General features: G+C 37.8%; 2 protein-coding genes across 5 annotated transcripts; one reads left to right on the top strand and one right to left on the bottom strand.

The window, feature by feature from the left end:
* Window positions 1-3,469: 3,469 nt before the first annotated feature.
* LOC136260208 (ubiquinone biosynthesis protein COQ4 homolog, mitochondrial-like) lies at window positions 3,470-4,894 on the top strand. Of its 2 annotated transcripts, XM_066053847.1 has the most exons (7): window positions 3,472-3,872; window positions 3,933-4,029; window positions 4,081-4,183; window positions 4,234-4,260; window positions 4,323-4,417; window positions 4,463-4,564; window positions 4,621-4,894. In XM_066053847.1, exons 1-7 carry the CDS (start codon window positions 3,665-3,667, stop codon window positions 4,802-4,804), a joined length of 816 nt encoding a protein of 271 aa, XP_065909919.1. In that variant the 5' UTR covers window positions 3,472-3,664; the 3' UTR covers window positions 4,805-4,894. The 2 variants fall into 2 exon arrangements, with proteins under 2 accessions (XP_065909918.1, XP_065909919.1); XM_066053846.1 differs by having other exon boundaries at window positions 3,470-3,872; window positions 4,323-4,564.
* A 2,973-nt stretch (window positions 4,895-7,867) lies between these two features.
* On the bottom strand, window positions 7,868-15,790 carry LOC136260736 (uncharacterized). Of its 3 annotated transcripts, XM_066054582.1 has the most exons (10): window positions 15,610-15,789; window positions 15,460-15,533; window positions 15,268-15,411; window positions 14,277-14,414; window positions 14,085-14,224; window positions 10,180-10,261; window positions 10,051-10,117; window positions 9,880-9,997; window positions 7,944-8,000; window positions 7,868-7,885 (listed from the first exon to the last, which is right to left on the bottom strand). In XM_066054582.1, exons 1-6 carry the CDS (start codon window positions 15,697-15,699, stop codon window positions 10,248-10,250), a joined length of 600 nt encoding a protein of 199 aa, XP_065910654.1. In that variant the 5' UTR covers window positions 15,700-15,789; the 3' UTR covers window positions 7,868-7,885; window positions 7,944-8,000; window positions 9,880-9,997; window positions 10,051-10,117; window positions 10,180-10,247. The 3 variants fall into 3 exon arrangements, with proteins under 3 accessions (XP_065910654.1, XP_065910653.1, XP_065910652.1); XM_066054581.1 differs by lacking the exon at window positions 7,868-7,885 and having other exon boundaries at window positions 7,890-8,000; XM_066054580.1 differs by lacking the exons at window positions 7,868-7,885; window positions 7,944-8,000; window positions 9,880-9,997; window positions 10,051-10,117; window positions 10,180-10,261 and adding an exon at window positions 13,776-14,051 and having other exon boundaries at window positions 14,086-14,224; window positions 15,610-15,790.
* Window positions 15,791-15,806: the final 16 nt, after the last annotated feature.

Here is a 15,806-nt window from a genome sequence, read left to right as displayed (position 1 = left end):
CCCTGTGGGCGGCCCTGCACATGCATGCAAGCATATACTACTACTATGGATAATAGTAATGACCCGCCTGCCCTCATGAATTTTCTCATGAAAAACAGAAAATCACCAAATAGTGGCCTACATATATATTGAGTGGTCACATACTCTAATAAAACAGTCAAGAGTAGAGACTACCTACAATTCTTAATAGAGTTCCTGACTCTATCCACACCCTAGTTAATGTGACCAGATATTCTTTGTAGATGAATGATCATGCACCTCACACCAGCAGTATCTATATTGTTTGTACTTTAGACCTTATACTACTAATTCTGTTTTCTAGCTCAGTACTATATACATTTGAGTTTTCAGTCAAAGTGCCGCCGCATATGTCCAGCTGCAGTGGTGACCTAATAACAAATTTCAGTCAAAATTGCCACCAAGTTTTATCTCAGAATGTCAAATTTTCAAAATTTCAAGGCCATGCCTCCAGACCCCTTAGAAAGCTCATGCTTTGCATTGCAGTCACTTTTACTAGTGTCCCCCCCACTTTACAAAATTTAGATCTTACATGAATCTGTCCTGCATCTATTTTTTGGCCATATATCTAGTAGTCGACTCATCCACCAATACTGGCATGTTTGTTTTCACACTTCCAGTTGAGATACACAGTTGCAACTGGGATCAAGAATTTTGATTGTCAAAATCAGCCTTCATTGTTAACATGTGCCCTGCACATCAAAATGTCACAACATATACATCAATATGTCAATGGAAAAATTTGATAATACTGAAAAAATCGACTGTTGCCCCTAGCAACCTAAATTTTAGATTATTTGTAGGTGTCAATGTCTTAAGTCACCTCTCCAAGTTTTAAAAGGATACTGAGCATATATATATAAGTCATGAGATATGACATTTTGAAGTTGCAATTTTCCCATACATTGTCAATGAGAGGGGCAACAGTTGCCCTTTCTCGGTAATCACGCAAATTATGGGATTCAAGGAATGTCATATATTATGACCTAGCTATATACACTATCCATTTATAACTTGGAGAGAATATTGTTGACATTCACACCTACAAATTATGTAAAATTGAGATATATGTAGTTTTTGCATACATTGAAATACCTCATTTTTGTGATTGCGTAGAAGGGGCATCTGTAGCCGATAGCTATGTATGGGAAAACCACAAATTTTAAAATGTTATATCAAGAGTTAATATTATTAACTCTTGGTTATATCTTATGACCATATATATATATACTATCCTTTCAAAATTTGGAGAAGTTACTTTAGACGTTATCACCTACAAATAATGGGAAATTCAGGTTGCTAGGGGAAATGATTATTTCTATATGCTATAAAGCCTTATTATGGAATTTGTGTATATTATGGGATATTGGTGTGCAGAGCATGCACATGCATTTCACCTATAAAAGAACTTTGATTTCATAGTTTTGATCAGCTGCTGAACTGTAGCATGAAAGGCCAAAAAGTTAGTCTTCAAAGGTGTTTGATTGCCTACACTCAGTACACTTTAAATTTGATCTTGATCCCAGTCACAAGTGTTACAACAGACAGCATTCAGTTGAAGCATAGATTATAGAGGGGCATGTAAAATCTTAAAAATAGATGCGGGAGAGCAGATTTTATTCATTAACTAGCTAGCTGAGTTAGACAGCTTAGACTCAAAATGCAACATTCTTAGTTATGTATAGTTATAACTTCAACATTGTTGTTCTGCTAATTTCAATGTTTCCATACACAGCACTATTCAGCCTGCCATCCTCTGCTCCATGTGTTGAGGTAGAGGAGAGGTGGCCAAGGATGAAAAGCATTAATTTCAATAATTTGGCAGATGTGAAGAACTTTATAGTAGCTAGAGGAGTGCTTTGGAGTCTGGACTCTTTTTGCTTTGAAAATGTTTAAAATTATTGCTGACACTGTACCAGCCCTCGTAGTTGTGTCCCTCCCAAACTGTTGGGAAAAAAAGAACTCAATCTCTGTTGCAATATGGCTTAAAGATATATATATATATATATAATATGCACTGTAAAAATAATAGTGAATTTTTTAAATTAGTGATCTTCACTATACTTTCTTGTAGCTACCCTCACTACGCGGTAGTGACTGCAATGATGTTTTCAGCTACTCTAATATTATCAATAATTACTTCATAATATTTCTTCTGTGGGTATCTATAGTTAGCTAATGAAAAATTTAAATTTCAGTACCAGTACATTTCTGACACTACATTTTCAAAACAATCACAGTAGTGGTTTGCATGCCATGGCACCAGTGAAGCTGCAGATCAGCAGAAACCTGACCACTGGTAAGACTTTTGAGTCGGTACATGCATGATATCTGCATAGCTATTTGGCAATGATTGCAGTATAGATACTGCAGACATTGACATTAGTTCAGTCACAGTGAATGGGCATATAGCAATGAAGCTGAGGAAGAAATCCAGGAGAGGTGGCCATGCATGCAAGGATGAAAATCAATAATTTGGCAGTTGTGAAGAACTAATTATTTTTCCTTTAGTAGCTAGTGGAGGGCTTTGGAGTCTGGACTCTTTTTACTTTGAAGATGTTTAAAATTATTGCTGACTGTACCAGTCCTTGCAGTTGTGTCCTTCCCAAACTGATGGGAAAGAAAGAACTCAATCTCTGTTGCGCCATGGCTTATATACACTGTAAAATTGCTTCACTATTTTAATTAGTGACCTTCAATATATACTTTCTTGTAGCTACCCTCACTACATTGTAGTGAATGTCACTATATGTGGTAGTGACTGCATGTCACTATAAAATTAGTAGTGATTGTAGCAGACTGCATTAAAAGAGCATCAGAAATTAGTGGTGACCTTCACTAATTTTTTTTAGCTGTGTAGATAGCAAAGAAACTTTAGAAGGTGAGGCAAACCTGAAATTACGATAGCTACTCTGTAGTTGATCGTAGGTGACTGCTCTGTTAGAGTCAGTATCTTGATCTCTTGCTGTACTGAATTCTCTTCATTCAAATAGTTTCCTAACTTTTACTGAGGCAACTGCCTTGGTTAATTGCCTCAATAGTAGCTATGCCATGCACTGGATAGTCTAATATTGATAGAACAGTTGGGTGCAATGCTGGAGCCAGTGTATGAACTGGGATCTTCAACATAGCCAACACTATGTGTCTCTTTCTTTGTTCTTTTAGACATAATAATTACAATTTACTACGCACATAGTTACTTACAACTTTATACTACAACTACACATTGTTGAACCCAGACTGAGCTCCTTGCCGTAAAATCAACACTGAGAAACTTGATACCTATAATATGGACCGTGTATAGCTAAACGAGAGGCCAACCTTTATTAACTTAATTTAAAATGTTTTTGTCCTTGTTCATTAAATAAATACAGAAAAATCTGCCCCACTCAAGTACCGGAACGCATTCGCGAACATTGTAGCGCTTGTGTAAACTCCATTGTTCTATTTTTCTTTTGTGACGTTAGTAAACGTCATTGCGGATTTCAATCTGTCCCTACCCATTAATGACCATTAAGGCCCTAATGGTCATTAATGGTAGGGACTTAGGCGTCCTAACTGATAACCTTTGAACGAGAATTCTGCGTCCGAGCTCTGATTTCGTGGACGATTTTTAAATTAATACTTTAAGTTTCGATTGTGGGAAATGTTGAGACTTCTAAATGTTGCTCGAGTTCGCTGCTGCTCCACGCTTACAGCTGCAGCCGACCCACTTACAGCACCATTTGCTCCATGCGTCAGTGAAACAGGCGAGAGGATATTATACCCCAGCCACAAGCCTACCACACTGTCTCAACGTCTCGTACTGACCTTTGGGTCATGTTATATGGCATTGACAGATACGAAGAGGGATGGTGAGTAGCTTTGTCTGCATATGTATGTTATTTGATAAAGGTACACTATTTATCTTGCAGACATGGTAGCAGTATTTGGAGAGACTACAGGACACACTGCACTTCAGAGTATGAGAAAACGAATGTTAGAAGATCCTACAGGGAGGGAGATACTAAGGTGTTCAATGCTGTGTATACATGCAATGTTAAGGATGCTGGTTATTGTTAGTGAGAAGCCGCGTATCACAACCAACACAGTGGACTTGGATTACCTAAGGACATTACCCGAGGACACTTTTGGAAAGCACTACATCAACTTCATGGACAAATATGCAAGTGTCATTGGCAATTGTAACTGACTCTTATTTGTTTGTTCCTGCAGAAGTTAACTCCAGACGCAAGAGCTAAGGTGTGGTATGGGAATAGTAATCAGGCCATCCATTACTGCATACACAATAAATACATCATTAGGTGAAATATGTGGACGATACTGAACTAGGTTATTTGATGCAGCGTTACCGAGAGGTACATGATCTGGCACATGTCATCAATGGAATGGGAATTGGGTATGTGGTTTGGTGTACAAATACATGCCTTATTATAATCTCCAGGTTACTTGGAGAAATTATGATTAAATGGTTCGAAGCAATTCAGACTGGACTGCCAATGTGTGTGTTAGCAGCACTGGGAGCCCCTGCAAAATTAACTCCAGTGTTAGTTGGTATGCCATAGTTGAGAAACACTAACCATCTCTGTCACGTTTGTATAGACAAAAGGATGTGTTCCGATACAAACTCCTACCATGGGCAATATCTAATGGTTGGTATGGTAAATTCTACATGAGTGTCTATTTTGAGAAACACTGGGAACAACCAATGGAGAGTTTTAGACGTGAACTCAATTTAACCGCCCCTCCATTTGAGACATTTGAACATACTGAACCAGTATATTAATACAATTTGTGATCACCCCCTTGTGACTGTTTCGTTAGCTATGCACACACATGCTATTGTGTATTAATCAAAAGAAATTGTGACGCTTAATTACATGAAGAAGGAAGTATGTTTCATAAGCACAAGAGAGAGACAGTCAACACTGTTGTATGATTCTAGGAAAAATCATGATTTGCTTGCTTACATAATCTGCTTAAAAAATGTGCACATGATACATGTACCATATAATGTCTGATCAAACACTACAGCTATGTTAGCTAAAGGTGCTTTTGTGTACTTTTTGGACAAAAGCATGAAATTTTGTGTGTTTAAATATTTTTTTCAAAAGCAAAACCTTTGATTTTTGGTGACCTTTACCTGCAAACTTCCTTATATTGTATGTATACTCCTACCACCAGAGTTTACACCAGTGCGATCTATCCCCGACACTCATGTCATATGTTAGGTGGTAAAAGTAATTGTAAAACAGACTAAAAACCAAACCATGCAGCAAAACTTTCTTTGGGTGGGAGAAAATGATGATGATATTCTCTAAAATTGTTGCTGTATATGCACAATTGCAATGGCATCTAAATGTATACTGAAACACTAGTTGATTTTATTAACGGAACTGCAGCTATTAAGTTGTAACAAGGACCCCATTTTGCTATGGATATGACATGTTAGGGGGTAAGGAAGTATTTGCATCACACTCCCTAATGTGCACTATAAAAAGTTAGTGAATTTCTGCCACAATACATATACTCACTATTTTTTGTGTAGTGGTGTTGTAGTGACCATCACTACAAGTGCGCATTTTGGCAGACAATAGTAGTGACCTTCACTGCTTGTTAATAAAAATCTTTTTATTGAAATGTCTGACACAACCATGGATGCATGCAATCAAAGTTTCCACATAAATTCCTCTGTAGAAACCATAAAAGTGTACAGTCTTTCCTGAACCTGCAATGGAGTCAAACTTACTGCATATCTCTACACCTTTACTGTCGTTGTTAATCATCTGGTTGGCTGGAATGTTATTTCTCTTAGTACTATTTTTAACATACAATAGCTAAGACCTTTGAAACTTATGTGCATGCATGTACTTTTAAATAATACCATGAAACTTGGCACGTTTATTTGTAATTGTTAATGTCATTTTGACCATCCCAGATCGACCTTTGTGAACTTTTAAAATTGATTTCATAAGGTGATCCAAAAAAACAGTCAGTTTTTCCTCTATCTCAGCTGCAGATTAAATGGTTTTGTTCTGTAGAGCATTTTGATGCTATCAGAAACTCCATAGCTTAGATTATATCCACCCCTTGAGGGTGCTAGGTGATGAGGATTATCATCCCCTCAAGGGTGATGATTTTAAAAAGTGCTTTTGAGAGAAACTCCGTATGTATTGGTTTAATGTATACTGTAGCTATATGAGATAGAATGTGTGTGTAGGTTCAATTGGACCATGTTCACAGGGAGTGAATAACTGATAAGAACCATACTGATGCATAGGATAACAAGTACAGTAATGGCAATGACCACATTGTAAATACAAAGATGAAAATTTTCATATATGCATTCATCTTACGGATATGCTATATCAATAACCTATGTGTGTGTGTGTGTTGTGTGTGTGTGTGACACACTCGTGCAATGACCTAATCCACTGACCTCAATATTAGTCAGGACCTAATGATACGTTGGCCGCATGAAGGAGAAACAAGAACACATTTATTTTATTGCAGACTCATCGTGAAGTGAAGTAGGTTTTGGTGACATTGTTATATCAGGGGCGGATCTAGGATTTATAAAAGGGGGGGGGGGGGGGCTAACTCAAGGTACTAATCTCTTGGGTAGAGGTGTGCAAAGCACACTTCCCAGCATGCTGAACTAGGGGGGTCTGGGGGCATGCTCCCCCAGGAAATTTTTGAAAAATAGATGCTAAATACTGCAATTTGGAGACATTTCCACATAAAATTCATAATATTTTCTGCCTGTAGATATTTCATATACTGCCTTTAGATTATAGGTATGGCTCTCTAAAGCATTTTGCTGATGGAAAAGTTTGGGTAGGTACAGACAACCAAGTACATGATACACCCCTCTCACAATTGCACAACACTGAATAGGTGCATGTTAGAATAATGTTGAACGTGGAAAATTTTGAAATTCGAACAATACAAGATTGAATCTGAGAGCATTTTCAATGGAAATTGTGTACCTGAATTAAGTATTGCCATATATATTAACTACACAAGTGGATGAATAAAGCCCTTTAAACAAACCAATGTACTTCATTGTATGTATAGGTGCAGGCAGATTTGGAAAAATTCCATAACAGAACCAACTACAAGTTTCCAGTAAATGTTCTATTAGAGTAGTTAGCTGACTGCTCTATTAGAGTATCTCGACGTTGTACACCTCCAATGCTGATCCGGGTCCTTGTTGCATAAACTTTAGCATAAATCCACTGATAATGCCTTGGAAAGATGTTTATAAGGTGGTTTTATGAGTATTTGTATTATTAGTGATCATATAATTATGCTAAGACAAAATTTCATTATGATACTTAGCATATTGATCAAGTAAAGTCTAAATGTGAAGGGGGGGGGGCTTCAGCCCCCAAAGCCCCCCCCCCCTGGATCCGCCCCTGTATTAGAGAGTATTTGATTACAACAGTTTTGACATTCATATAAATCTATAGCTATTTTTTGGCTAGTAATATGTATAGCAATGTCTCAGATCATGCATGTCTGCATGCTGAGCATACGTAGGAATTCTCCTAATGCTAGACCACATATAACTCTGTGAGACCATATACAAGCCTGTACATATTTTGCAACCCTAGCTTGTGTTATAGTACATGTAATGTATTATATGGCCAAATGATCTTGCTGCAGCATATTATTGTATTATTTGTACATGCAAACACGTAAAAGATGTTATGTTAATATACATGTCCCAAACATCACCCCATTCCTTCAGATCGCTTATAATGATGAAGAAAGCATTATTCTTTGTTCACATAACATAAGCAAATAAAATGATAATGAAAAATGTATTGTTTACAGTCCTGGCAACCCATAACTGGGTAATAACCTGCAAAATATACAATCACAGTACACTGCATGTCTGTATATGTTTTGTACCAGCTCACCAAGATAAATGCAGTACTTCCATAAGTTGGAGTGTTTCAGTTTGTCACAAAAACACACTGTATGGAAAAGAAATACGTATATAATCAGAAATTGAATAAAGCGTACATGGCAGTAGCTCAATCCAATTAGAGTAGTGCTACCTCACAACAATTACTAGTAACCACTACATAGTTAGCTGACAGTTGATATAATTATTATTTTCATTGTTAAGTCACATGTATGTATGTAAGCGTGTACTACATGTTTAACCCATTAACACTGAGCTATGTACAAAGATGCAACGTGTGCTAGGACAGAGTCAAAAGAAAAATACACATTAAAAGCATTGGCCACAAAGGAGAACAATTTATCTTAGAAAATGGTATCCAGAGTTTGCTTCGATGTCCAGAGTCTCATTACTGGTCAAGTGGCACTAAGAAAGTTGTGGCTAACAAAATTTCACCCACCATTTCCTAAAGATAGTGACACAATGAAAGCTTCAGTAGTATAATAACTTTAAACGCAAGTTTGAATGATGCAATAGAAACCTCAACTTACTACTGCATCACATCTTGGGTACATTTTTCTCTAAAATCTATACCTCGGCTTATATCACGATATAAAGATTTTATATCATATCACGATATAAAGATTTTATATCATATCACGATATAAAAAGTTTTATCACAATTATATCGATATATATCACATATCACACATCACTAATACATGTGTATAGCAAGAAACTTTTATCCCTGCCACATTATTACAATACAGTCAAGCATACACTGCAGGGCGGTGGAGCAGGCCAAAGAGTGAGGGGGCCAGCGCAGTTTAAGTTGAATACCAAAAAAAAGGTCACTACCTGCTGACAATAGCTACTCTCCACCAATTATATCTCCTTATTTATAACTACACATACGTAGCTAAGTAGCTTGGTACACTGCTTCTCTGAATAGCATGACTGCTCTATTAGAGTAGCCAGATCCTAACTGTTCTATTAGAGTATCTCGACTTCCTAGCAAACATGTCCCATAAAAGTGGCATGGCCCCCATCTCCACCGCCTTTGATGCACTGTCAGTAATGCAATATAAAAGTGTGCAGAGGTACATATGTAGTACTAGGTCAGACACAACAGAACAGAAGTAAAACTGGTGACGTCAGCTTTTATGAATGGCCATCCTATTATACTATACTCTATGTACTTGTATGACAACTTTCTTCTTTTCTGAAAGGTACGTACATACATACATACATACATATACACACTATATGCTCTCCAAAAGGCAAATATTATACTTCCATGCACAATACATTGGGTTAAATTGTGAAAGGTATGTTGCTATGGTAACAATGTTACACCTTCAAATTTTTACACATAAACATGACAGGTGGCTCCATCAGGCAGATTACTCTGGTGTTTGGCATAATACACATTCGTAATGTAAACATTGATTATATGACATAATCATAAACACTGATTTGCATAGTCTTGCTCGTTACGTGTGCTACACTCAAATTAAACTGCTATGGCATGGTACACAGCACAACCCACAAGGGGCCAGGGTTGACAATGAGATGCACATTTGCGATCAACTAGTGCTATGCTCAGTGGAATGTGCACATGTCCATTTAGTCCATGTTGCTCACAATTACTAGCAGAACCTGTTGTGAACACCTGATGAATCAGAGTTCATGCTCAATGTATCTTGAGGTCCAACTTTAGTTTGTTAAACTTTTGTGAACATTTTTTGAAGGACACACAGAAGATTTGATTAGTACTGAGCCTACTATTTGATTAAATAGAACATAATTTTCATGATTAAGAGATTTCATTTAAAAAATGTAAAACCGTTAAAACAATTGATCCCTAGCCCCACGATTATGTTACGCATTATTTTAATGAAAGCTTTTTAACACACCACATTAACACGTACACTTTGTGAATGGCTCACCAACTAAATAGAACTTTCCACAGGATGTACTACTCTACATGCATTACTGCATGATCACCAATCTCATATTACTGAGGGAACCAATTAATTGTTAGACTTCTTCACATTCCGTGGACAACTATATAGAGAAAAACAACATAAAATCACTGTGAATACACCTTGTTTGTTTACCTGGAGCAGTCACTGTAAACTAGGCGCTGCACTATAAAGTGAATGTCACATACCGTTCAGTTGCAAGCTGTTCAAATTCGGTATATATATATAATAGTTACTATAGCAACAATCTTTCACCACACCTACCTTACAGAGCTCACACTTGGTGATGATATGAAACACTGAGTCACACCATAATGAAGGGCTGCTGCTAACTAAACTCTGGTTACTATAGTAATGTAACACACACACATACAAAACAAATAATTATTAGCTAGTACCATTTTCATGGTCACATCATTAACCCATGATACCTGCACACTATACAGGTACAACACATCGTACATGCAAAACCTCAGGTGCCCACAATGCTACATTTCATGGTTGACAAGTAAACACCCAAATTCCCACCTGGTGCTCTCGAGATATATAACACACACAGACAATTCAAATTTGCTTCTTTGTAACTAGCTTTAGCCAAACTGGTAATTCTTCACTCTAATGCTATTGCGTAGTGGTTAATTACAGTTTCCCAGAATGCTAACTCTCTGTACTATTTGGGATATTTCCAAAGTTATGTCCTTGCTGTGCATTATTACTTAAGTGCTGGATAATAAATATACAGATGTGGGTACTCAGATCCAGCAGTGCAGCACACTTGACAGAGAGTTCTGGGGTGGTGGCAACTTATACTGTGGTCACTCTTTTCAATTCACAATGTGTTAAAACACAAAAATTCACTGTTCCATTTTCATGACATCACATGTAGCTATAGATACAACTGATTGGAATCATAATGGTATTTTCACAAACCATAATATTAATATTTTTTTGTAAGTCATGGAAATACATCCTGTGGAAACCAAGCCATTATAAAAAAGGCAAAGAGCAAGGACATTTGATCTATGTTGTCCAGGGAAAATAATCTGCATTTACAGATTATAGCAATTTCAGTTGAACTCCTCTGTCATTCAAGGAAACAACAGTAGTAGTTGAGTTTGGATCCTTACACATTATATTGCAAGACCAATGATTTGACTTCAATGCCACCTCATCACTGCCCCACTTGCACTCTTCTCTCACAGGTTGATATACATAATACATACGTTCACACTACACTGCAACTACACGAATACCACATACTGTAAACGGCAACGGTTTGGTGGGACTGAATGATGTTAGCAAATTTGGCAATTTACAACTTAGCTATTGTATACCATCTGATATTGGCTATATAGCAAGCATGCTCAAGAATAGGTCTTACCATTGTCTTATAGTATGCTTCTTTGACTGTTATTGGGCATGAACTTATGTTTTGCTGAAGAAAGCCTCTGATTGAGTTGGCTTTATTTGAGATATTAGTAGTGTGTTATAATTGATTCCTGGTGAGGTGCTGGTCTATAGTTACACCTAGATACGTGACATGAGGAACACACTGGATATCTGTGTTTTGGATGGTATACTGAGAGATGATGGGGTGCTTAATATTAGATATACGTATAAACTCACACTTTTTAGCATTGAAGCACATTTTCCATTTATTTGCCCATGACTGAAGACGATCCAAGTCACTTTGTAAGGTTTCACAATCTTCAATGGTAAGTATTGGTCTGTAAATTAGAATGTCATCAGCATATAGCTTCACTGTTGATCTGATATCATGAGATATGTCGTTGATGTAGCATAGGAACAGTAATGGGGCTAGCACTGTGTTGCTGTTGTTAAGTAACAGTGGCAAAGCCAGCCAACATGAAAACCTAGTTTAGTTATCCTATGCCACTGCTACCAATGGTAAACATGCATGCAAGTGTTAAATGGGTAAGCAAATTTCCACTGTCGATGTCTCACCTAACAGGTGAGGCCCAGGTGGGATGACAGGCCATACTTAATCCTGTGAGACGTACATACCTGTGCTGACTCAATAGCACTTCATGACTGGCCATGGTCCAGTGATTCACCAGGTAATATATCAATGGCAGCTGAGGGCTTTGTGTGTGTGCGTGCGTGCGTGCGTGTGTACGTACCCAGCTGTTAAATGGGGACCTGCATGGTGACCTGGTGTCAACTGGGAAAGCAGCCCATCCATTTGTATATAGGTACTTGGTGTTTACTGGGAATCAAATACCCATCTCGAATAATAGGTGAAGTTCAGTTGGAACTTTGGGTACCGGCCAGACCTTCACTCATGACACATGGTACAGCATCCTGCAGGATCTAGTCCTACTCCAGAAGTTTTGCCTACACCAACTCAGCATCTCAGTAGTGCACAGATGCCCCAGTGCTGGTTCACTAGGTAGGCATGATTGTGTATACAGTAGCTGACGACTTTGCTTTTTGTGTACGTGTGGGTGTGGGTGGATGTGTGTACACTGCTTTGCATTTTTTCACCAGGCCTATTAATGATCCAGGCCCACTATCGTCCTAGAGATTTGTCTGTCTCTCTGGAGGTTGCTCATCTGGACTAAATAGACAGTGTTGTAATTAGAGTTGGATTATTCAGGCCTGGTGGGTAGACTCCATGGGGGGTCAGGAGGACTGATGGACAGGTGGCAAAGAGGTATGCGTGTTGTGGTTGTGGTGTGTATGTGCACGTGTGTGTTGTGGTGCGTGCGTGCGTGCGTGTGTGTGTGTGAGAGAGACAAGATTTGGCAAATTGGTTTATCAAGCATTTAATTTGGTGGATAAAAGTGAACTAAAACTTCTTGCCCCCCCCTTGACAGTGCCTCCTAGATCCGCCTATGCCCACAAATGATCTAATACCTAATCATCGTCCATCAAGGGAAGGATATTATAAACAGCTTGACACTATGATTGATTCTTATAAATTTTCCTTTTTCCCTTCTACAATCAGACTCTGGAACACACTCCCCCCCTTTGTAATTCACTCCCCTACCTTAGATGAGTTTTGTACTAACCTGAACATTCATTATGATCATACCTGTGCTCAACAATCTTTTTGATTTCTGTACAGTAACAAATATAATAATAATAATAATCGTCTGTACGGTCCCCAGACCCTTCCTGTTTGCGAAGGGGCGGCCGCGCCAGACTATGTACACTCCCTGATGTACAGCTTACCTCGTTCCACAATTTATATGACATTTTCAAGTCGTCATTAGCATAAACAAGAGCTGCAAATAACGTGGTTAGGATCACCAGGAAGATTCGAGGGTAGCGCATTTCTCGTATACACCTCGAGCTATCACGTGACAAGATTAACATCGATTAGAGTATTCCACTGAGTTTGTGTGTTGCTGATACCTCCCCATTATATACTCTTGGCAATGGCTACTCTAGTTCAGTTACTAGTAGTTGTTGATGGTTTTTCAAATACTTTTTCCTATAAGGTAATTTGAGACTGTGCATTAGGCCAATGAAACTTGATTAGCAGTTTCGCGTCATCGCCCGCATACTTTTGATACACCCGCATAGGATTTCATTATTGGAATTTCAGATTGAAATACTCTAATAGAGCAGTCACTTTTACTCTAATGAAGCAATCAGCTATACTCTAATGGAAAAATCATTTGTTATATGGATTAGTAATGTACTTTAGCTATTTAATGCAAGAGTAATCAATGTAGATCTCACTTTTTTTGGCAGAAATCTTCATGTTTGGAATGTGTGTTGTGCTTTTGGAAAATAATGAATAATGAACAATAACCGCCCACCCTCATCAAATTTTCAAAAATCTGAGCGAGAAACTGGTAATCAAGTTTCATTGGCCTTATTTGACTTGTAACTATTGAAAGAGGAGCTTTTCCAATTGTCAAGTCTTAACTAAATTCAATTACACTAGTTAGATAGTACAATTACATGTCACTTGACCGTTCAAGTTCCAGTCATGGCTAAAATACTTAAAGTCAACATCAGTGTTGTTTAGGTAACTGACTACATCAGCTGGAGCATATCTCATGATGAAATCCTTGACATTTCCAGCATGACGAATGAAGTCACCACTAAACCAGTTGAAGATTGAGGACAAGTGAACTGTCTGAGCTCTTATCCATGGCCAATCCAAGTAATATGTTGGTTAAGCTATATATACCAACCTTTCTTGGTGTTCTTTAGAAATGTCTCCATTTGACTTGTCATCTGCTCATCAACCGTACTTGGTTCAAATGCATCCGTCAACACATCTGGACATGATATTGAGGCACACACTATACATGCATGAAGACGAGAGTCCTCCCTTGTAAGATACAGAGCATTAGAAAGGGTTGATGTGAATTAGGTCTACATACTGAAATGATTTTGGATTCCTTAAGTAGTTTTCTACTTCATCCAAACTCCAACTCTTTCCAGCTGCATATCCAGCAGTTTTCGTCCAAACAGGACTCAATAAGGAGCTGATGTCTCTGATGCTCTTGATGGGTGTACAGCTACAAAAGGGTGACTACAATGATCTGATTAGACAAGTGTCACTGTACTAAAACAATGCATGCAAGAAGTGTTAGATAATAATAATAATTATAATAATACAGTACACACTAACTGAACATGATATCAGAATATACAGTGAAGAATCAATCATCCAAACTAGTGCATAAAACAAATGTAATGCATTAGTTCAATGGTTCAAAGGATGTATTATTTGAATGACAGGAATTTTTGTACACGCGCAACCTGCATATATTAGCAAATAGAAGACTGCAAGAATCCAACTGCTCATTACACAATTAACAATTTTCCTCGTGGCAGTTACACTTGAGACACTAGAAAGTAATGGAATATAGTTGTATGCAAAGCCATTAGGTGCCTGACAAGTTAATTAGCTTGTGCCACAAGTGACCATGCCCACCAATAATCTCAATAATTATGCATTTGGGACAAGCTGTAGAGGAAGAATATTTTCTCTGGAATCACTCATTACAAGCGTAAGTTAACAGGTACAGTGCATACTCATAAGGTCGATGTGTATTATCAATGGGTAGTATAAGGCACTGATATGATTTGATGACTTTTAGGAGACTGTAACAGCTTCTAATAAAATAAACACAGTATCTACAGTAGGACCTTAGTGATACAACTATGATATAACCATCTGAATAAAAAGATAGAAAAATGTCCATTGCTAAGAACTAAAATTATCTAACATTTGATACTCAGTCAACATGTACAGATCAGTTGTTTTTCAAGGACAACCATTCAGTACCCTATTATTCAGTGTTGTATAGTGTATGGCACAAGTGTAGATATATATATATATACAGACTATAGTATAGACTGACATACTTGTCACAAGAATGATCTAGGATCATTTTAATTGCAAAAGCATTGTAGACGTTCATGAAGAAAGCATATAGTTCACTACGAGTGAAGTTTTTAGTGTCAACATCTCTGATAACAGTCAAGTATTTGTAGAAATTTCCATCACTCCTACAAGCAGTGAAGATGAAGTTGGTTCCCATCACTACTACTGGTTACCTGATGGACTCATAATCAACAACATTCACACTAATCCCCTCCAGATGGCCTGGACTGATGTGATGAGATACGACCTGGATTATTAATTAAACACACACGTAGGGGCAATGATAGCAGCCTTTATATTTGTAATTTGTAAGGCTAGCTCACTTCATCCCAAAATTCGTATGATGTTTTCAAGTCGCTACCGGTAGCAAAAGTTGCACAAAATACTGTAATGAGAGTCAGGAAGAGAGCCATTCTGAATTTTATACACTGTAGTCTGTACCATACCCTCGACCATAGCGTGGCCAGACCACTTTCTCTCCATCACGGCGCTTATCGATTAGAGATTATAAGCGCCTACT

The sequence above is a fragment of the Dysidea avara genome, chromosome 7 (genome assembly GCF_963678975.1).
Source record: "Dysidea avara chromosome 7, odDysAvar1.4, whole genome shotgun sequence".
Lineage (NCBI taxonomy): Eukaryota > Metazoa > Porifera > Demospongiae > Dictyoceratida > Dysideidae > Dysidea > Dysidea avara.
Note: the sequence above shows the minus strand (reverse complement) of the source record. Positions and strands in the feature narration are given on the sequence as shown.